Source organism: Vigna umbellata, chromosome 7 (genome assembly GCF_029865625.1).
Source record: "Vigna umbellata cultivar VRB3 chromosome 7, Vumbellata_1.0, whole genome shotgun sequence".
Taxonomy (NCBI): Eukaryota; Viridiplantae; Streptophyta; class Magnoliopsida; order Fabales; family Fabaceae; genus Vigna; species Vigna umbellata.
Window position 1 is genome coordinate 32702671 of NC_142171.1, and position 24548 is coordinate 32727218.

The 24548-nt window shown below is 34.3% G+C and overlaps 1 protein-coding gene across 2 annotated transcripts; it reads right to left on the reverse strand.

Moving 5' to 3' along the window:
- Positions 1-7002: 7002 nt before the first annotated feature.
- PRMT7 (protein arginine methyltransferase 7) lies at positions 7003-13954 on the reverse strand. 2 transcript variants are annotated; one of them, XM_047323282.2, is made up of 14 exons: positions 13643-13953; positions 13340-13547; positions 12700-12825; positions 12123-12287; positions 11924-12042; positions 11763-11842; positions 11263-11534; positions 10880-11107; positions 8599-8672; positions 8362-8455; positions 8068-8217; positions 7892-7966; positions 7461-7557; positions 7003-7285 (listed from the first exon to the last, which is right to left on the reverse strand). In XM_047323282.2, the coding sequence occupies exons 1-14, from the start codon at positions 13864-13866 to the stop codon at positions 7131-7133; spliced, it is 2067 nt and encodes a 688-aa protein (XP_047179238.1). In that variant the 5' UTR covers positions 13867-13953; the 3' UTR covers positions 7003-7130. The 2 variants fall into 2 exon arrangements, with proteins under 2 accessions (XP_047179238.1, XP_047179253.1); XM_047323297.2 differs by having other exon boundaries at positions 7050-7292; positions 13643-13954.
- Between the last annotated feature and the right edge of the window lie 10594 nt (positions 13955-24548).

A 24548-nucleotide genomic window follows, 5' to 3' on the forward strand; every position in this document is an offset into this window, starting at 1 on the left:
TGTTTTTACTTTCACCTCATAAATCTGGGCAGCATCCTTTGCCTTAGAGTAGGTTTGCTCTGTTGCAATCCATATAGCCTTTGTAGAAGTAAGGAACATGCAGGTATCGCTAATTTCCAGAACCATTGAGTTCCATAGCCATGCCATGATCATGGAGTCTTCTTCATCCCATGATTTGAATCTGGCATCTTCTTCTAGAGGGCATCTTCAGTGAGATTGCTAACCTTTCCTTTCCCTTTTAGAATGGTCTTAATGAGTTGAAACCATTTAAGATAATTTTTTCCATTCAATCTATAATATGAATGAACATTATGCAATTCTCCCGTACTTTGGAACTTGTCTACATTTTCCATTTCAACCATTACAAAAATGTGCAATTAAGGCACAAAAAAACGAAGATTGATAATTTGGAGGAATGAAGGCTGGGATGGAACTCTAGGGTTGGACAACAATGAAGGTTGTGATGGACCTCTAGGATTGGGCAACAATGAAGGCTCTGATGGAACTCTAGTGTTAGGCAGTAATGAAGGCTGCAATCAAAACACACGGTCAAAGGCTCCTAAGGATCGAGAGCTCTGATACCATCTTGAATTATGGAGAGAGAATATATTATTTTCTATTATATGTCTCCTTACATGCATTGGATATATATACAAGATCTCATTGAATGAGCAGCCTATTCTACGAAACAAATCCCTAAAATTGTGGGATTGTTATTCTAATAATAATAGCAAGATACAGGGAATATAACAAATTAAATACATGGAAATAATATTTAAAGTTTCCTAAAATATATTTTGACATACATCGTGATTTGTTTACAAGTTACAAAAAGTTATGAAAACTTTATTCAACCCCCCTTCTAGTGTTTTCCTGCACCTTCAAAGTCTTACCTAGCCAAAGTTTACCTCACTATTTACACGACCACTTTTCACAAAAGGATTTGCTTTTGAAATTAGAAGATTAGACTCAAACAAACAAACACTGACTCTAAAACCCCTAAACACTAAAAAGAACAAACTCCTAAGTAGTAAGGCTTAGTATATAAGATCTTTTAGCCAAACTACACCTACATATAAAATGTAAAACAACTAGGTGAATCCTACAGTAAAGCTTGTTATCTTTGGCTTCAAAGACACACTCATCGACTACACCAAGCTATTACAAGATATACACAATGCCAAGAAATGGAAGAACACCAAAGGTTCTTTTAAGACACTTAGCTTAAAGGCCTTTACAATTAAAGAAATCAAAATTGTTTCAAGTAGCAAATTAAAATATCATGTTTACAATGCCAAAGCCTCTCATGTTTAAACTCAAACTTCTCTCTAAATCTATATTTAACCCTTCTTGGGGAGTCATCCTTTGCTTGAAGTTTCTCTTAAGGTTCCAGCCCCTAAGATGCTAGCTACCATTAGAACTATTCCACCTTCCGAGAAATGATTTTGCACCACAATTTCAACACCAAACCGAGAAGACCAAGAAATAAACACAAGAAAAAAATACAAAAAAAAATTAGTTAACTCAAATGGAGAGTAATTGAAACAAGACAAAAGATAGCCAATAATGATAAGCAAAGAAACTAAGGTTGCATAAACAAGGTAAGCACTTAAAGTATGAACTTGTAAAATAACTCTTTATAGATTTAAAACACCAAAATACCAATCTAGAATGAAAATAAACTTATTCTACTAACCTTTGTCGAGCCAAAACAAGTGAATTTGCTCACAATTTGTTATGGTTGAGCTCACAAATGAGAAGAACAACCATTGATTACTGAACTCAACATTTATGGCCATTCACATACAAAGCCCAAGAGCTAAAACTACCATATCATGCCATTTTTTTCCCTTTTTGTTTCTTTTACTCTTTTTTTAAAAACTGAATTTGTAGAATGCTCAACCAAATAAGATTTTGGTAGCTCTCAGGACTATGCAGTGAAACATAATTAAGGCTGATACAATGCAAAAATGGAATAAGACAACAAAATTTAAAGAACTCAAACATAACACAAAGAAAAATCTAACTCTAGGAACTTGATATTGATCTGGTATCAAGCATGAAGTGAAAATGAAAACATAAAAATGACACTCAAAGATAAACAACTTCGGTGAAAATGGTAAACATCATGACTGCATAATTCAAATCTGTCATCGAGCTCATTTCAAGCTCATTCATAGATCCAATGGTTAACAAAAATTTTCAATGTAGAGACCATTGGAATTGATTGAAATGAAATTAACTGGTTAAAACTTGGAATTCATGATAAGTTAATCAAATAACATCACTAGAAAACATGGATATGATTTTTAAAATTCAAAACAAACTCAAATTCAGAAGAAATCACCGAATAAAATGATCAAAACTCAAACAAAATCATGCACAAACACATGTATGGATTCGTAATCAATTAAACCAAAAGATTCAAGGATGAACAACAAATTGAACCTTCATTTTTCTTTTAAATACTCATTAGATTTGAATATGAGAATTTTCAAGATATTTAAGAGATTGTAGTGATAATACGGAAACATGAAGGAACTGAGACTTAGGTCATGATGACCATGAATTATGCTAGCTTTTAATACCACTTGATGACGTCTTGTGCTCCATTAAGATAGGCCGACTTGGATTAGTGGAAGACAAGCATTGAGATTGTTCAGTGTGGAGTGTGAGTGGAGTTTTTAGCAAGGAAAATTTCTAGAAAAGTTGGGCCTATTCTAGGAAAGGAGGCTAGAGGAAGCTAACTAAGAATCTCTAACCAAGGACTCTCAAGAAATGAAAAAGTCTAAAGTGATCTGAAGATATTTCGTTAAGCATTAAAGAGTTGGTTTTACAATGATGGAGGTCTCTATTTATAGGGAAGGAGACTTCTAAATTCTCGAGTAAATGATTTCCATCACATGTCCCATTTACATGTTGTGAATCACGGATCAAAGGATAAGGGTCACCTCATGAGTTGTATGCTTTTACCCATGTATGTAATGTGCTAATGTGAGGTGTTCTAGAATAAAGGACCAACCACTTGTACATAGCTCGGTAGCCCGATACTTAGTTTGGAGCTCAGTAACTCGACAATTAGTATGAAACTCGACAGCAGGATAATCAGCATTGAGCTCGTCAGACAAAAGAGGAGCTCGAAAAGTCAACAGAGGAGCTTAAATGGAACAAGGAACTCAGCAGGTCGACATGGTAGCTCAGATGGATCATGGAAGCTCGGTTGGAGGCAAGGGAGCTCAGCTAGACCATATGAACTCGATTGGAAGTATAGAAGGTTGGTTGGAAGTCCAGGAGTTAAACTGGAAGCAAGGAGAAATCGGTTGGTAGCATTGTTAAGACAAAATTGTCTATCAGACTTATATGTCTAAACACTCTCATGTTTTGAAGTTTAATCAAATAACATTAAACGAAACAAGAATATGAAAATACTTAAGTTGAGGAATAACATAGGTAGAAATACAAATGATAGAAACAAGATTCCGAAATCATCCATCAACGTAGAAAAGTCTTAGGAAAATACTTAGGAAAATAACTAGGTTAAATGCTTCCAGACGCAACGCTAAACCCGTAAGCTATATTGTACCTAGTGGTATTCAGTTGAACTCTCACGAAGCAAAAAAGAAAGGTGTCGAGACAAAGTCTTTGACCAAACCCTCTAAAAGCCTTAAACAAAGATCGAAAAATTATAAAAGAAGAAACATGTTAAACGCTCAAGCCCTAAACAACAATATTCCAAAAAACGTTTATAACGAACTAAACGGTACCATAAGCTAAAATCTTTACTTTGTTCGACGATGAAGTTCTTACTCAACGAATGGTATCTTAAGGAAAAGCTTAAATGATAAACATTACCTCAACAGTAGAAAATGTAAAATGCACTTTGTTGTTCTGAACAAGCATTAGATGTCATTAGATGCTTAAAGTTTAAAAACAACAAAAATGATAAGAGATAAGACATATATGTTGCATGCACTATCTACTCTATTTTATGCAAATAACCTACTACACGTATCCATTGCTTTATTTGAAATATATTAGAAGTGGACGTTAGAGATAAAGAAGACATTCACAAAATGTTCTCTTCATAAGAAGAAGTGCCTGAAAGAAAGTACAACCTATATCAAGTAAAATACTGAAAAAGTATGTCTGCTCTAACAAGTTGACTTTAACCGACGACTGCTTCACACACAAGATAGAGAAAACACAAGAATCAAGACCAAGAGCTCAGTCTAACGAATCCCTTTTGAAAAAGCCTTTAAATAGAAGATTATTCAAAGGAAGAATCAAGAGGATAACTTACAACATAAATATCAATACTACGAAAAGCATTTAGAAGAGAAGCACGAAGAAGTTCAAGCAAAAAGAGAATATTGAGAAGAGATAAAGAGAAAAGTCAACCAATACTCTCAGAAAACATTGTAATATTTGCTTACTATTGTAAGAAGAGAAAAGAGAAAAGAGAGAAACACCAGTGAGTCTGTATCGTATTGTATTGAACATATATCCTATGTGTGATAGTAATAGTCTAAACGACTTGTAAGCAATCGTTGATTGCAATTTTGAAGAGAATTAAAATTTGGATTGAAACTCTAAGGAGTTAAGGAAATCTAGGCAGCGTATCAGAGGATACCAAGATTGTCTAGTACCATGAGTGATGCGAATACTCAACTAGTCTAAGGTAACCCCCCCCCCCCCCCCAAGTGTCCCCATTTTTGACTTTTGAAGATTGATTATACAAGTAAGTTGGTTGTGATAGAATTTCCAAGTATGCCTATTTATGTCCTTTGAAGATTGATTATACAATGAAGTTGATGGCTGAAGTTTTCATAAAAATGGTGGTTAAGTTACATGGCATTCCAAGGAGAATTGTATTAGAGATAAAGTTATCACAAGCCACTTTTGGCTTATCATATGCAATAATGGGCAATATAAGGCTTTGATTCGATGCTTAGAAATGTATTTAAAATGCTTTACTTATGACTCTCCTCAAAATTGGGTAGAGTATCGGTACAATACATCATACCATACTAGATTGGCATGACCTCATTCAAGGTGGTCTATGATAGAGAACCACCATAAATTGCTAAATATGTTCCTAGTGACAAAGATTCACCTTCTGCTCAAGAGGTACTGATTGAAAGAGAGAGGGTTCTCCACAAACTCACACTTAACCTTTAAAAGGCTCAACAAAACATGAAAAAAATATGCTAACAAGAGGCACATGCCTATGAAGTTTAAAGCAGGGATCAAGTGCTAGTAAAACTACAACATTATAGGCAACATTGAGATGTTTTAAACAAGAATAAAAAATTTGAGCATGCAATATTTTGAATACTTCAAGATGATTGAGCACATAGGACAGGTTGCATGTAAACTCTTAATACCATCCAAAGAGAGAATTCGTCTTGTTTTTCATTCCTCTCCATTGAAAACTTGCAAGGGAAATCATTCCTTTCCCTATACCCCTTCCTATTGTTCAAACAAATTCAACTCCAATCATTTAGCCTACTGATATTCTTAAGAGTCGTGTTGTGCTTTAAGGCAATCAACACATTCAACAACATCTAGTGCGGTGGGAAGGGTTAGATGCATATTGGGAGGATCATAAGCCCTTAAAAGCAACATTTACACACCTTAACCTTGAGGGCAAATTGCTCTTAATGGGGAAGGAATTATAATAAAAAAAATACAAAAAGGACAAATGAAGAAAAAACAAATAGAAGAATCAAGAATTGGGAGGACTAATGGCCAGACAGCAAGAGATGAACAAAATCAACAAAAGAGAGTAAGTGGGAGAATTAAAACTATGAATCCACATTTCAGGGATTACAAGTGGGCAGGATCCAATATATAGCCATTTTGTTATTGAAAGAGGAAGGAAATATATTTGGTAATCTTCCTTTTTGTTGCCAAGATCGTGTAGGCCTATTTTGGATTTTTCTTTCCTCCTTTTCTGTGTATGCTACTCTGGTAGCCATCTTTACCATTATAAGAAACTCATACACGACATGATACATACAAAATTATTTGTTTGATTTTTTGTTACATAACCATAACCATAACCACATTAGTGAGAATTAGAGGAAGTAAAGTAAAAGCACGACAATGAAAATTAAAGACAAAAAAGAAAAATGGAAGAAAACAAAGCTAGTGTGAAGCTGTCAAAGTTTGGATAAAAGGATAACATAATCAGTGTCAAGCTATCTTTCCACCTATGAGGAAGATCAAAGAGCGAAAACTGTCACAAATCTGTCTTCACAAGTTCACGAACACTCGAATTCTTCACTTTTGTTTGATTAGCTATATTACATTAAGGGATATAAACTCACATCATTATTAGTGTACTTAGCCTTTACCAAGTAGCAAAGAGGAAGAATCAGAAGATCAAACCGAAAGAAAACTCGCAAGGTAACTTGGTATTTAAAAAACATGAGAAGGTGGATGTAGAATATGAGGTACAAGAGTTCATTTTCGTACCTTATATATTAACAGCACAAAATAAACTGTCAATAAAATTAAACTTCTTTGTTATTACTGTGACCAAGAAAAGTTTTACCAAATTCCATGATGATTGTCAAATATTCTTAGTAGAAAACAAACATCTCAGCCAAATTCTTTAAGACAGCAATCATTCTCTCATTGAATCTAAGTCCATGTGTTAACTATATAAAAAATTGAATAAAACCAAAGTTCACATCTTAATGATACTCAACACATGTAATGACATTCATATACTCACAGTATCAGAATAAAAACATAATGAATGATAATGAATGATAATTAAATAAGATATTGAAGTTGAAAGGAAATAAGTCTCCTATTATAGACAGCCATTAGTCTTTTAAATAATATTTGTTATTTGTTACTGTATTAAGTCATATTAAATTGTTGTAATTAAATAATATATCAGATGTAACAATCGACCTGATAAGTTTTACTTTTTGACAATCATACAATTGATACCATAAATAATAACTGATTTATATCCGAGCATGGAACTACTTAAAAACAGAAGCATGGAAACATTCTAACTTAAAGATAAAACAATATGCAAAAAGCTACTTGTGCGTCTAAAACGTAAATGTCACGGTTCCCTACACACATTTTCTGTGCCATTTATTACAAAGGTTTCATAAAAAATCAAGTATAATTTTGAGTTCCCCCTTTAATGGGCTAAAACAAGCTTCGACAACTGCAGAACAAGGTTGGACACTTGTCAAGCTTTGAGGGTCTACTGTTCTAGGTGTTCCAAGAAGCTTAACTCCCTGCTTCCAGTACTTCCTATCTGCAATCTTAAAATGGGAACAATAAGCTATAGCTCAGTTTTAGATCCTTTACAAGAATGAGTTTAGTCTTAGGTCTTGATTTAGTCTTTCATATATAAATTATAATTCTGCAATGTTATAAAAGAGAGGAGCTTCATAGGTTTAGTTAATATTAGAAAGGCAAGTGGGAGTGACCTGGACCAGTTGAAATCACAATAGAATTTTGTAAATCCATGACCCAGTCAATCCATAATACAAATCCATGACATACCCCCCTCTTGGTGAACTTAACCTGCAACAGACAATTTTCAATATTCATTGTGTAAAAATGATTTGTATTTGCTAATTACTATTCTGTAAGATATATAGACGATATAATTAGTCAATTAATCGCCTATGCAATCTCCAATTAATAACTGGTAAATAATGAGCATGCTTCTCTGGAGCTAATAATAATTACTCAGTTAGTAAGCTACACCAGGGACTAACTATTGTGCAATCCTTCGTTGAAAGGAAACTTTTTTGAAATCTGATAACTAGACATCATAGTCCCTGACAACGCCAAGTACCAAACCTGCTGATGATGCCAATGCGTCCAAAACTTACATGATGATATGTCATAATACCTGGGATTTTCCTTGACATTCGCATATTTGTTTTGAAAACTCAAACTCCATCACGTCAAATGTCTCACTAAGCACCTGAAACATTATGCAAAATAACAAATTGATACTAGTACACTATTGTTATTTGATAAGTGGAATTTTCTTCACTGAGGGAACCAGCTCTAAACATGAATTACATCAAATTCTCCACACTGCCAGACGAAAAAAGGGAGACAGGGACCGTCTTCTAGTTCTGGTAGATGACCGCAGGCCCCCAATGTAGCATTTACCACTGAATGGTCAAAACCTTCAATACTACTCAGGCAACAACGACTTTTCCAAAGATCCTGCAAATTGTGTCCCATTAATCCATGTATACGGCTCCACTACCAACTAAAAAAGAATAGTTATGTTCTCTTAATCCAATGCATAAATAAAAGAAAAATTCCTAAGCTACAAATTTGAGCTTTGATTAGTTCCCAATAACTTACAGGAAGAGACATAGCGCATGCTCTCAATATTCCTTTACTAGGAATTGTCAGAGCATCTTCTGAGAGTATATCATTAAGTGTAGTACGATCCCTCCTAAAAGCAGAAAAAGTAACTTCAGAATGCTAAGTGCCAAATTAAAATCATATTGTCATTGATCATTTATATTTGTTAAAACACAACTATTATTAAAATAAAAAAGAATTGATCACTGCAAGAAAAGTAAATAAAAAATATACCAAAATCGTAGGTTCTGCCATGGCAGCATACCATCGTGTCCTACATAGAAAGGTTCAGCTATTAACAGATCAACCTACACAAAAGGGAGAAATGGCTTAAACATTCAAGGAAAAGGAATTAACGTCACATGTACAGCATAGATATTGTTTTCTACAGAATGCAACATACGTTAAGACAAACTACTTAAAATGAAATCAATATGTACCAAAATATAAAAAAAACAATAAAGGTTTTGATGTAGGATAACTGAATAGTATCCTTGGCAGGTGCTTCCTTGAAAAACCTGTAGTAATCCTCTTGGACGAAGTGTTCAACCAACTCAAATCTTACGTACTCTCTACAACAACAAGCCTTGCGTAGTCAAAATCAAGATCTTACTTAAGATCGGAAAGAAAAATATATATCATAAATCGGAATATCGTAACACGGATAGTATGAATGTACAAATTTTCTGAAATTGATATTCACATAAAAAATCATTATGTCATTCAAAAAACAGAAAGATAGATTAAATTGGAATGAGAGTGAAGGGAGTTTGGAAGTTCAATTAGATAGCTGAAGGAAGAGTGGGAATTTGTGTGGTTTAGAGAAGGACGAGTGGCAGTCGGGACACATTTTAATGAAGAGCAGCAGCGGCAGTTTTCAGTGTGCAGTGGCAATTTTCCTCACTTACAGGAGAGAAGGAGCCACTGTTTTTTAATTTTTCAGTGTGCAGTGGTAGTTTTCCTCACTAGCGGAAGAGAGGGAGTCACTGTTTTTTTACTTTTTCAGTGCAGCAGAAGTTTCCAAAGAGTCACTTCTTTATTTTTTGGGGACAGCTTCCAGAGTCACTTTTTTTTATTTATTTTTTGGGTGCAGTATGAGTTTTAGAGGAAGTCATTTACTAATTGGGCTTAAAAATGTTTTAAACTAAAGTTTTAGGGTTTAAAACGGGTCTAATTAAAACCCACTAAAAAACCCTAGAGCTATCTGTCACGACTCACGAACCCGCACACGAGAAGCTAGTGTCGAGGCTGAACGACCCCCAGGTACGTCAACACCACTAGAAATGCTGCTGCAAGTCATTGTCGAGAGAGGAAGTACTGTAGCAATGTCTCTCACTTGTTGCTGGAGGGATTACATTGGGAGAGGCGCTGCCATGAGTCTCATTGCAGCGAGAGTAGCCGCAAGTGGCATCTCCATGATGAGCCCCACTGCAATGTCTGGCGGGTTCTCCCTTGCCATTGGGAGAGATTATATAGCAAGACTCACCATTTCCACACGAGTTGTGAGTTTTAACGACTATCCAAGCCGATCCAACAAAATCGTAACTTCCAACTAACCCTTGATTGAGGAAGGGGAAGAAGATCGTAGACTCGTACGATGTTATGGGTTGAAGCGCGATTTTGACGACCATGAGTCTTATCCCACTAAATAAGGCTGATTACATAAACCATACAATGCCATTGGACTCTGTTAAAGACCAAATGTTCATCATGAGATCCCTCTTTATAAATTCCTCGTACTCAAATATCAAATCCTCTTTAAGTGAATGATATTCACTACCATATATTAACTAAGACAGTTCTACATGCTTACACTGAAGATCTATTTATTGACCCAACATTGACAAACACCCTAATAAGTCATACACTGGAAAAAATAAAAAGAAAACTTAGGTATTTGAAGATAAAAGATAATATGATTCAAATTGTATTTTGTAAACCCGTACAAGAGGGTATATATGGAACTCCACCACCTTAGAATAATGATTACAATATCCCCTATAGGATCCTACAAGATCCTAAGTTTCATAATGACAATGATAATATCTCCTCAAAACTCAACATCTCTTTTCAAAACTCAACACATACTCTAAGCTGGAATATGATAACGTGAAATGGCAGAAAAATTCTAGATAACATATAAAATAAATAAATAGAAAAGAAAGTGGTCCATTTTTACATCAGGTTTATTACTAGGAGGAAATAGGACCAAATATTGTTTAAATACAATAATCACATAATAAAATCTATGCATTTACTACTAATTTGAAAAGATGAGCCAGTGTTCACGAGCTCAAAAATTAAGTAATAAAGTTCCATATAAAAAATATAAGAAGCAAAGTAAAACAATATTTTCTGAATTAATGTCCATTTCACTGCTTCCAAGTCTCTCGGTCCAAATGCAAAGTTATTCCAAATTTAGGATTTACCCATCAGACATAAGTGGAGTATCTATGATATATGTTTCTAATTGAAGAAATAATAAATCAACCAAGTGGAATCAAGAAAATTCAACCTTTTTCTGATGTATATCATGCATGTTTAACTGTTGCACGTTTTTTTCAAGAACTTCAATGCAACTATGTGACAAACCATTTGCATGGGCAACTGCTTGCAGGTATTGGAGGCCCCTTTCCCTCAATCCAGGAAGTAATGACATTACACTTGCTTCGGAAAGCTTTGCTACAAGAAGTGGTAAAAAGACACTATCATCTACAACCAAGCATAACAGGCGATCTTTTCCCTGCAATTGCAAACATGATCAGTTAAGGTAAAGTAAATAGAATACGTTAACCTGAATTATGAAGTACGAGCTAAAAGAAGTCTTAGTCTATAATTTGTTTCGTATACAAGTGAAAGCTCAATCATATGGCATGGGAAGGAGTTTGAATAACTTACCATGCTTTGTACTGCTTTCAACATTGAAAGCCTCCATTCTTTATCTGCATAAATTGCAGCTCTTTCTGGTGGTAGTACAAGCTGAAAATCTCCTGTCATGCACCTATGGTTCAAAATCTCAGTAGTTGGTACTAGGGTATCAAAATTATATGAGAAACTAGTTTCAGTATGAGTAGCAAGTAAACGAATTTCTTCCCCTTGGAGTATGGAAATACCACTGCCTGGAACGAACCAAACACACTGTTTCCAGTGGTCACACCAACCAATAGGACCTAGGGTAGAACCAATGCAACATCATTAATGAAGACTCTAAAATATTAACAATTAACAATAAAAATTATAAATATTCACAAGATATGGATGATTAATAATAATATATGTCATATTTCATATTTCATATAACTTTCAAACATATCAAACCCATGTATGATAATAATGTAGTGTGTAACTTTGAAGTACATGCACCCTAACTAACAAACGAAATCATAACAGACTCTCACTTGTAATTGTCGGTGAGCTTATCCACCTTGGAGCAGTGGAATAATAGATAGTCCCTTCCTGATCAAGTTGAAGTACCCACCTGAATCACACACAGGACTGTGAAAGGAAATAAAATACTCTAATAACACAATTAAAATAGCATTAAAAAACACATGATTACCAAGAGACCACAACATGAACTCTCCCATCATTCGTTGCCTTTACACACAACTCAGTTTCGCCATAACTCTCTGGCCGTTTCCAAAAATCAAATTCAAAAATTTTGAAGGGTTCTGAAAGCTAGAGGATCTTAACTTGAGCATGAAATATACTACTATTAATAATGTTTAAGTGAGTAACAGAATTGTCATTAAACATACCAATGTTATTTCTTCCTGTAAAGGATTGACATGCATAGCATATTGCTGACGTTTGATACCTAGCACACAATCAAGTCCTGGAGGAGTAAGCCGAATGCTATCAGATACAGTAGCCTCGTTGTTATGAAAATCATGCAACTTCCATAAGAATGTGCTTTCAACCAGCTGAAGAAAAGTTACAAAGGAAGAGGAGGCATAAATCTCTGTTAGAATCAAGTCAAAACTCAAATGAAAGGAAAGAGAACAATGAAAATGATCTTCATAATGATAAGAAGAGTGTTAGAAACATACTCCCTAACCTACTGCTTCTAAAACATTATCTATCATTGGTTAAATTTATTGAAAAATACAAATTATGAGACTCATTAAATAATAAGTGAGATCCACAAAAATTGATGATTTATAATAAATTTTAGTCCATAGTAAAAATTTGTTCAAACAAAAAATGGTACGGGGTGCGTTACTAACAAAATAGGGTTAAGTTTTAATGATATTTTATATGCTTTTATCATTACAATGGTATGTCCATACTCAATGATGACCCAGAAGAATGTAGTATGTCATGTCCCCTGATTACCTGTCCATATATAGTTGCTCGATATGGCACAGTCATGGCATTTTCCACCAACAAATTGTCATGTGCATGTTGTAGGGTCGGTATAAGCCCCTCACCCAGTAGCTCTGAATCAAGTATCTCGCTTACCTATAACAATTATCTCAATTCAACTTTTTTTTTTGAAGGAGGAATGACATCAAAGGCATTAGCTTGTGCTCAAAGGATCCCACTTCTCCAATAAAGTGAGATGATTAATATCAGTCGTTGATAAGAAAATCAAAGGTTGATAATTTATGCAGGCGGACACACGTAAATATCAAGCATTGGTTTAGTCACTAACAACTTAGATTGCATACTTTACCCTTACTGACTCTAAAAGGGTGAATCCATATATTTGTTTTGAAACCTCGGCTGTTAAAGTTAAATTTTCAAAATGATTATAAATCTATTTTCATGCCTTCAAAGGAATTTTGAGAGCTTATGTACTGAGAAAAAAATCTATACATTTTAAGCAGAAAACTTCTCATAAGCACTTCTAACTTGTATCCAGACATTCCTATTATTCATTTGGCTATCTAAGAATCAAAACGTGTCAAGTGATGATAGGGGAAGGACACTTACAAAAGTTCATCAAGATGAGAATTTTGAAAATGAAACTTACAAGAACATGTGCTCGCGAAGGCATATCAAGACCAACTTGGAGTTCCTCAGAGCGCTTGTTGATGATTTTGACTCTTCCCTCCATGCCATTAAGGCGCAACACCTTCTTCATCAGCTTCACCATGGGAAGGTAAGATTCACAAGCTGTGACCTTCCCTTCGTCACCCATGGCACGTGCAGCCATCATCGAAAGCAACCCAGTTCCAGCACTGACCGATTATAGTGGCATCATGTTATACAAAGAAGTCAGCGACTAAAATCAAATTAAGTCACGCCTATATTTTTATTTATGAATGTAGAGTACCCGATATCGAGGACATGGCAAGGTTTGCTGATGGTTTTCTCAATGGCGTGGCGAAATGCCGCGTTTCTGGTGGAGTCATTAAGCATGTCCAAATACGACGTCGTGGCAAGGAAAGGCTTGTGGAAATTCTGAGCGAAGCTCTCGTCATTGTCTTCAATGACGATCCATTCAGAGTTACCTGTTAACGGATTAAGTTTAAGCTGGAACGCGCGGTGGGAGGACATGTTTTCTTAGTTTAAAAGGATAGGTGGGGATTTCGGAGAGGAAACTTAGGGTTTTAAGGAAACACAGGTGAAACGGTTGATGAAATTGAAAATGATATTTACTCCATTTTGTAGGAAAATGAATATCAAAGCCAGTTTCCCGGACAAAAAAATTAAAGGACGGATACATTTCATTGTAAAAATAATTCTGATAAAATATTATTTGATTATAAATATTTTGTAATTACGTAACATCTAATTTTTATTTTTATTTTAATATAGTATTACAATATAATTAATAAAAATAATTCCTTTTACTTTTTATTATTTGTGATTATATTTATTAGATGAAATATGTATAATTAAATATATTATTTAATAGTTATCGTATAAGGGGTCGAGATGTTCATGATCCTTTTATAAGTTATTAAGTTAATTTTATTTAATTATTAAATTAATTTTATTTAAGTAAAATAATAACAGTATTATTAAGTTAGTAATTAATAAATTAAATATAGTTAAATTAATTTGAGCCATATCTTAATAAATACGGAATTAATTTTCAATCATTTAATTTTTATAAAATCTTACACACAAAAAAAGTTAACAAAACGTCTAACCTAATGAAATTAAAATTAATAATTAAAAATAATATACAAAAATATAAAGGTGAATTTGATAATAATAAGTGAAACAACAAATTAATAAAATATTTTAAAATAATTATATTAAAACAAGTTGATTTCACCTCTTTCAAAAGAGATTATTCATTGATTAGATATAGACTATCATTAACTTTATTATTAGTATAGATTTTTAAATCAATCAATGTAAAGTTTCAAATGATTTATTGGCCTTCTCACTTCTAATCAAAGTATAGTCTCAATTAAAAATAATAACTTTTAGATTATCCACCGTAAAATCAATCAAAATACATTCTTAATCAAATTTTATTATATTTTCGCCTATTCCTTTGTCTCACAAAGTAAAAAGTTAATTAATTAAAGTCAAGTCTTGACTAATTTTAGTTAAAATGATTACCTCTAATCAAAGTAAAGTCTAAATTATTGGTAAAAATTTATTTAACCACATAAAAGTTTCTAAATTAAATCAAAGCATAGACTCGATTAAATTTAAAAAATTGTGTTCCTTTCTAGGTGAGTCATTGTTTACAAACATTGGGCAATCGAATTTGCACGTAAAATTATATTTGTTTTCACGTATTTTAAAGTGAGAAGAGACGAAGATTTGTGAGATTGAGAGGTTTTCGAATTTCTCCTCAACTGCACTTATTTGAGGGTATTATGTATGAAAATACACTTTTACCCTCAACTTTGATTGTTTAGATTCATAAAGGAGTTGAAATCGATTCCATGGATATGAAGAAAGAGTTAGATTCCAACATGTTTGTTGAACTCGACCAACGTTTATTAGCTCGACAAGGACGTAGGTAAGCTCAACCAGACGTCGTTGAGCTCTACAAAGGCGTTGTGGAGTTCAACTAGACGTGGTTATGGAGACTTGTGAAGTTATGGAAAAACACTAAAAGGGGGGTTGAATAGTGTTTTCGTAATGCTAATTGTTTTCAGCAATCAATTGCCTCACTTGATAATTATTTCTTTAATAGAGGTATCCTCTAGTAGACCTAGTGAACCTACCACATGATTTGCATCCTTATCACCCTTCAAGTTCTTCTTTTCTCCAAACGCTTCTCCTTCCGTCTTGGAGCATTTCCTAAGTGAAAGAAATGAAATGCCTTATATCTCAAGCCAAGAGGGGAAGGGTGAATTGGATTAGCCCTTTTAAAATGATTTTTTCAAAATCTTGATGAGTTTTTTTATCTTTCTTGAAATCAATAAACAAAAAAGGATGAATCAACAAGAGAGAAGAGATAAAGAAAGATCAACACAGACAATCTATATTGGTTCGGCTAATCTCAAGCCTACATCCAGTCCTCCTTCAACACCCTAAGTTGAAGAGATTCCACTATATATGATTGAGTTTACAAAAATACTGAGATACCTCTCTCAATGCACTCCTCTCACAACTCAAAATCAATATAGCTACCTAAGAGATGAACAATCATCAATTTCTTAATACAGGAGCACTCATAGCCCTTAACCCTTGGCAAACCCACACAGGAACACAATACAAAGATTGTCAATGAAGAACCTAGTATCTAAGATACATTCCTCTAGTGTAGATCAAATCAAAACTACTTTAGCACACTTTTCTTGAAAGAATCTTGATGTATAAGCAACCAATGAAGCCTTGATTCTTCAAGATAACTTCTTGAACCCTCATGTAATTAAAACTCAATGAAAGCGTTAGTATTTTAAAATGATATCAATTCTTTTTCTGAAACAGGTCTAAAGACGCATTATATATAGGATTTTTCAAAACCTTACGCATTATAATCGATTAAGGTTTTTATGTAATCTATTAAGCTTTTCCTTTGTGTTAACAGATTATCTTGAACATGTAATCGATTATAGAAACACATAAGTCAATTATTGATTCAATTGACAGTTATAATATATCAGGCTATTAAATGCAAAGGATTAGACAAAGTAAACTGATTTAATCGATTAGAACACTTATGTAATCGATTAATCCTATGCTTAAGCAAATTGTTTATCCAATTTCCATTTTAAACAAATTACATTACTTATCAAACAAATTATGGCATTGCTTTCTGTTTTAATCGATTATATTACTTATGTAATCGATTACTACAAAGCAGTTTGCCCCTATTAAACATATTAAGTGATCTAGTGAAATCTAACAGATTATATACAATGTTTAATCGATTGTTTCAACCAGAAATGAGTTATTCAATCTATTTTAAGCATGATTCATTTACCAATAATAAATTCATATATCAAGAACAAACATAATAAAGATATAGCAATTGTTATGTCATTTGTTGTGCAAGAAACCATAAAACCATTCTTTTGTTCATCATAAACAACCAAGACATATAAGGAGGTTAAAGCTCCCCCTATCAACACTAAGGTTTCTTAATTCATTGAGATAAAGTTTTTTTCCTCTTACAACACCATTCTAGAGAATGTCATCCAGAATTAGAGTTGGAAAGGTTGGAGTTGATATATGGTTGATAACTCCTTGCTCAACAAATATTCTAAAGATGAGGTGAGAGTAGTACGCCCTTCCGTGTTGGTCTCATGGTAAGCCAGATTTCGTGACAGATGAAGGAAAATAAGATGAAGAAGATGAAAGTCAGTGTTGGTAATGAGATTAAAGAATGCAAATTTTTCTAACTCGGTTACTCCACTGTTAAAGTTAGAGTTAGAGTGCAGAAAGGTTCTCCTGCAGATGTGGAGGAGAGCCTTTGCTGGCTCGCTTAGTTTTTCAACGACAATGTCATTGTAGATAAACTTTCTCTCCATGTTCTCTCCGTAGAGAACATGTTCCACCTTCCCATCGAAAGCGTAGATTTCGTCCCAGTCCTCCATGAAACAATCATTGAATCGAGAGCAGTTGATTGCTTCGGCTATGGTGTCAATACTAACAACAATTGTCTTTCCAGCGACTACTAATGTTATGCAGTCGGCTCAACTTTAGCATTTTTCCAAAAATCTCTTACTAGTTCTAGAATGATAGGCTTATCCTATGAAAAGTAGTTTTTATGCTCCATACCACTTGATTCTTGATAATATGGTTTCTAGTGCTTAAAGTTTTGCCAAATTTGTTACATCTTCTAAGATAAGTGTTTCATTATCAGACAGACTGATGTTGCTTGTCCTTTCTACATCTTCCAAGGTTTCCTTAAGAGAAAAGTTGTTTTGCGATATTGTTGCCATGGTCGAAGTGTTAGAGAGAAGGGGAAGAGATTTTAGAGAATAGGAGATAACAGGCTGAGGGTCTTTAAAGAGAAGGTAAGCTAGGGGTTTGTAAGGTTCATCCGGAAGAAGAATGGGATTTAAAGGGTTTCTTACTAGTCAAGAAAGACCTTTGATTTTCTCGGGAATTTAAGATATTTGATTTCAACGGTTTCGTAGATTTTCAACCGCCAAGGTTTTAGAGGGGACATCATTGCTCATTAAATGCATTTAGTATGATTATGGATGACATGGAAAGGTGCGTTTTTTCTTTTATCTTAAACGACGGTTTTAGGAGCTGATACGACTTAATTTTAAGCGCACTTTGTTATCCTAATCGTCGTGTTGATAAACTATCTATTTTAGAATAGATTTATATATTTCTATCGTTAAATGTTGTTTGGTGCTAAACAACCTAGTCCTTTCTATCGTCTAAGATGTGTGACATATGGTAAGAGATTTGACCTAGATGCTACCATGGTTAGTTTTTTGCTTAGGGACTTCCTAACCTTAATCATCCTATTATTTTCTCTATCTGAAATATCAACAGTTCATAAACAATTTGATCTAGCCTAATAACCTACCTAGATGTTATTTTGCTATTAAACGACTGAACTTCTTTTCATCTACTAGAATAACGGAATATTGAGTTGTCAATTGCTAGACGCTTGGTCATTTTTGATTGCATGTTAGAGTGATAATCCTTTTATGCATCAGAGCCAAGGTATTTGACATCTTTTGCTTAGAGAATCCATATAATTATTGACATGACATATGTCCACTTTATCACAAATAATGTATTCTTACGCAATTAAGTTCTTACTCTAGAGTAGATTAATATTGTAAAGAAAGATGTTACTCATACCTATTTCTCCAAAGCTTGGTCTCATTCTTTTTGTCTATTTTGTTGAGACAACTTTCTCCTTCTAATTTGAATCCATTGTGGAGAGAGTTTGATTGTTGATTTCCATGACAAATACTCTTTTTGGTCTCATCAATCTTGTTATTTTCCAGCTTCCTTGACGAATGCTAGAAGCTTTCGTCGTGAGATTTATGCTCTCCATTATGCCTTCCATGGACTTACCCAAGTCCCTTCTTTTAGACAATCTCTTCATGACTTGTGAGCTCAATCACTGAGCAAAATATTTCTTATGTCAAGAGAAGGATTTCATAGTCTATTGTCATCAGATTTTCTTGGTACTCTAAGAGTGACATCCTTGATTCTTCTGAGTCTGGGATAGCTTGGTGAAGTCTATTAGAATGATGGCTGATGTAGTAGAATTTTCTCAAAGACTCCAATTTCCTTGAGAATCATTTGACCTTTCTCCACGAGAACCTATTAGAATGTGATGAAGGATATGTATTTCCTTGTCATAGATGTTGAGCCTGCTTCTTGACTTCCCTGAGAAATCCTTCATACGTTGGAGATGGAAAGGTGTGGAGAAGCTTGGCAATTGACTTTCATGACATGTACTTCTTTTGATCTTACCATCCTTACTATTGTCCTGCTCCCTTGATGAATGTTGATGGCTTTTGACATGAGTTTTGTGTTCTTAATTTTATGTTGTTCATGGACTTACCAAAGTCCCTTCGTACTTACGAGCATTGTCTCTTATGTGAGCTTTTCTTTGAGCTCACAACATGATTTCTAAAAGAACTATGTTAACATCCTTTTAGATAAACTTCTCGTGAATTGTGAACTTCTTTGTTGAGCAAACAACTTTTTAAGTTTGAAGGAGAGCATAGTTGTGTAGCGTAATCTAATTTCCTAAATATTCTGAAAATGACCTTGATGATCATTGTTTTGTACTATTCACTTAGCTTTCTACACCAAATTACATTAGTGAATTGTGTTTAATTCTCCATTATTGTCTCATTTTCACTATTTGGGCTTAATTTGACTAGTAATTCTTATTTTAATTAATTTGAATTATTTGGGCCTAATTATTCCAATTATTATTTACAAGACAATTTTGGAATCATATTTTGGGACAATAAGAGGGCTGCCACATCATTTTCCATTATCCACGTCAACATTATATTTTAATTTCGTTTTATATTCATTTTTAATGTAATTGGGTAAAACTTTATGGCTTTGAGCCCATTTTTTGGCAATTTTTGTAGAAGCCCATATGAAGGGCATAATTGTAATTAGGGGTTTATAAACACCCAAAAATCATATTACTGGGCTCTTCTTTCTCTCTTCACTTTCGTTTTTCTTAGGTTTTAGAGCTCTTAAACGTTTTCCAGCCTCCCCCTCCCCCCTTTTAAGGGGTTTTAGGTTTGCTTTTCCTGTACTGAATCAGTTAATTTTGTTTCATCAATTCCAGTTCTGGATTTCGTTTCAATTCAGTTTTGCTTAATTAAATTTTCCCTTGCTTTTATTTCCTTCTTTTTTGTTTCCCCTATTTCGTTTTCCCCAATTGTGTTTTCAGATTATATTCTGTCTTCCTTTTTAATTGTAATTTTGCTGATGCATTGCAGTTTCATTTTTTAGTTCACATTTCCCTTGTTTTGATGATTTCAATTTCGTTTTGTTGTTTGAATTTCGTTTTAAAGGTAGCTTAAGTGTTCTTGGTTGGTCATTAGTGAAATTGCATCGTTTCCATGAGATTTATTAATCGTAATTGTGTTTCTACTTCTCTGACTTTGCTGATATTGAATTTGTTTGTGCACTTCCAATTGGGTACACGCTTAGTTGTTGAATTGGTGTTTAATCTTCGCTTAGTTGATTAAATTGTGTAGTTGATAACGGTTGAATTTACCATTATTTGTGATGCTATTTTAATACTAAAATAACCCTTTTTGATTTTGAAGCTAGCTTAAACTCTTGTTTTAGTTGAATTTGGTAAATAAGTGAAGAAAGATTATACTTTATGAATTTGATCAATAATTCCCTCAATTTTGTAGGTTATTGGTATGATTGGAAGAGGAACAAAAGTGTCAAGGACTTGGAACCCAAGAGGGACAACATAAGCATCGGGAAGGAAGGCTGAAGAAGGACCATAAGGGCGTCTGGCTGCCCTTTTTAGGGGCCCTCAACGTCAGAAGTCTCGCAAGGGCGCCTGGTTGCCCCTATTTGGGACGTTGAGCGCCACTCTCCTCGTAAGCACGCTTGGGCGCCCCCTCCAGGAGCGCTGAGCGCCAATCAACCACACCGCAAGTCGCTTCATTGCCCTCAGCCAGGGCGTTAAGGGCAGTCTCTTCATAGTCACGCTTGGGCGCCCTTAGCTGGGGCAATAAGCGCCAACGACGTTGGCCCATGATCCAATGTTGATCTATTTAAAGGCTTTCACACTCTAGGGTTCATATCTTTGGACGACTGAAGCAAGGAAACACTATTTTCGACCCTTTGGAGGGAGATTGGGCATGCAGAAGCTTTCCTTCTCACTTTTTAGGTTTCCAGTCATTCATTCTTCCATTGTAAGCCAAGGTTCTCCATGACAATGGAGAACTAAATTCATTTGTTGTTGGGGATGGTGTAACCTCTAAACTTTCATGTATTTGAATATGATTTAAACATTTTATGCTTCTTTCATTGAATGTTAGTGATTTTCTCCTATTCTTAATGCTTGTTATGTTTTGGTCACTTATGACTTGATGTTTGATTTATTTGAGTATTGAAAAATATCTTATGAATCATGATCTAGAGGATTTCACCCAAAGGGAATATTGTCTAGGGATAGGGATAGGACGTTTGCTTGTCTTAAGCTTCTTTTCTTAATGCGGAATTGATTGTTAGGGTTTTCAAGAGATTGTTAATAATCAAGACTAGGCTTTTTACAGCGAGACATCATGTTCTAAGTAATTTAGAAAGTTACATTACATTCCAATGAAGAAGATGAATTCTAATATGCATGAAAGTGAAGTACGTGAAACCTAACCCCAACAACATCATCATCTCATATTATCAACCTCATTCATTCATTCTTGTGTCAAGACTCAATTGATCAATTTGCATTCATATTTACTTTTGTTGCATTTGCATTCAAACACCAACAAAATAGCTTTTAAGTCTTGATTAATTAAGGTATTACACAACTGTTAAGTAAACACGAGTCTCTTGGGAAACGATACTTGGTCTTACCATTTTATATTACTTTATACAATTTGGTACACTTGCCAATGAGTTAACAAGTTTTTTGAACCGTTGCCAGGGACTCGTGGTCATACTATACTTTTGTGTGATTCTTAATTTGTTTGGACTTTTTCTTTATTTTTACTGTTTTTAATTTTTATTTGTTTGGGCTAATTTGGTGCTCTGGTCTGGTGTTTTATAGTGTATGCATGACAAGGTTCGCACTAGGAGAACAAAACTATTTGAACCTCTTCTTACAGGTCTGGAAAATAGTAGAAGAAGAAGGAAGAAAAGGATTTCCAGAGAACTTTTTCCTTCTTCTGAAACTCTTCAACAACCTTTCACATTATCTTACCAAGAGATAGAAAATATGGCTGACAATCAGAATGGTAGACATACCTTGGCAGGTTATGCAATAGTCATAGGTCCTCTTCATTTTAATAGCATTGCAAGGCCGAAAGTAAATGTTGCAAACATGGAGATGAAGCCTGCTCTCATTCACTTGGTACAGAGTCATCAGTTTAATGGCTTAGCTCATGAGAATCCATATGAACATCTGACATCTTTCATTGAAATATGCAATATAGTGAAGATTAATGGTGTGTCAGATGAAGCTATCAAACTTAGCTTGTTTCCTTTCTCTTTGGGAGGCAATGCTAAGATATGACTAAGTTCATTCCCATAGAATAACTTCACTGAGTGGGAAGATGTGGTGGCTAAGTTTCTGAACAAATACTTCCCTCAGTCCAAGATAAACAAAGGGAAGCAAGAAATCTCTTCTTTCCAGTAGGGCATGGACGAAACCCTAGGTCAAGCATGAGATAGATTCAAAGGCTTATTGTGGAAAACTCCTACTCATGGATTTGATGAACCTACAATAATCATTCTTTTTCTTGGAGGATAAGAATCACAAACTAAATTGATGTTGGATGCCTCAGCTGGAGGTAACATCAAGAACAAGACTCCAGATAAAGCTTATGAGTTATTGAGAATATGACTACCAATGATAATGAGATGCATAATGAAAAAGGTCAAGTCCAACAAAAAGGAGTTCTTCAGCTACAATCTCAATATGCTCTATTGGCTCAGAATAAGATAATGACTTAGCAACTTGAGGCCTTGATGAAGAAGCTCTCTCAACTTCCTAAAGAGCTTCAAAATGTTTCTCAAGCTCAACATCAACTTTGTGAGCTATGTGGTGAGGATCATATCAATGGACAGTGTGCGATGCAAGCCAATACCCAAGAAGAAGTCAATTTTATGGGTAATCAGGGTCGCCAAGGTAATTACAACCAAGGGTGGAAACCTCACCCAAGCATGGGTTAAGGGAAAGCTGGACAATTCAGTAGACCACCACAGTAGCAATGGCAACCACAACCCTCCTTATATGACAGGACTACAAAGCTAGAGGAGACACTCCAACAGTTCATGCAAGTGTCAATCTCCAATCATAAAATCATTGAAGCTGTCATTAGAAATTTGGAGATGTAGGTTGGCCAATTGGCTAAGAAGTTGGAGGAGAAACCTGAGAAGAATTTTGGGGCTAATATTGATGGTAACCCTAAAGAGGAATGTAATGTCTTTATGACTAGAAGTGGTAAGATGTTAGAGGAGAGAAAAATTGAGAGAAAAGAGAAAGCTGAGTTGAAAAAGAAAGAAGAAGAGAAAGAGAGAAAAGAAGAGAAGAGAAAAGAAAAAGAGAGAGAAGAAAGAGAAAAAGGAAAAGAAATTGAGAAGCTCCTTCCCTGTCCTAAAGTACATTCAAGGAAGGAAAAAGAGAAGCAATTTGGACAGTTCATGGAGATCTTCAAGCAATTGGAGATTACTGTACCCTTGACCGAAACACTACAGCAAATTCCTGCTTATGCAAAACACTTGAAGCAATTCCTCAGTAAGAAGAAGAAATATTTAGATGAGGAAACAATTGAAGTGCAGGGTAATTGCAGTGCCATTATGCAGAAGAATCTCCCTCCAAAATTCAAAGATCTTGGAAGTTTCAATATCCCTTGCATCATTGGGAATCATGACATAGGAAAGACTCTAGTTGATTTAGGGGTTAGCATCAATCTGATGCCCCTATCTATGCTCAAAAAGATTGGTGGTCTAAAGGTCAAACCTACAAGAATGATCTTGTAAATAACAGATAAATCCATCAAGCATCCTTATGATGTAGTAGAAGATGTTGTGGTCTAGATTGATAAACTCCAATTCCAGTTGATTTTGTGGTGATGGAGACGGGGTAAGATGTAGAAATTCCTCTCATTCTTGGAAGACCATTCATGAAGACAACCAAGGTTGTAATTCATGTAGATGATGAAGTTTTAAAATTGAAAGATCAAGATGAAGATATGACTTTTAATGTCTTTGAAGATGTGCAGCCAACTCAAGCAAAGCAGACTAGTCATAAAATAACAGATGAAGTTCTACTAGTGACTAGTCTACCTAATCAAGATGTTAAATTGGTCAAAAGGAGCCATAATTGTTTAATTAACGAAAAAATGAATACTAAAGACTCAATTAAAAAAATAAAAATTTTAACAATTGGATAATTTTTTTTTAACAAAATCTCAATAAAAAAAATCTAAATTTTAGAACTTAATTAAACTTGAAAAAAAATAACACCTAAATTTATGAAGAACATAAAAACCTAAATTTATGAAGAACCTAAATCTTAATTAAGCATAAATGAAAATAATTGCTTCGTGACTAACATTACCTTAATTCATTTTATCCTTTCTTCTCTTATAAATCCTAAGTGAAAAATTAATAACTGCCAAACAATC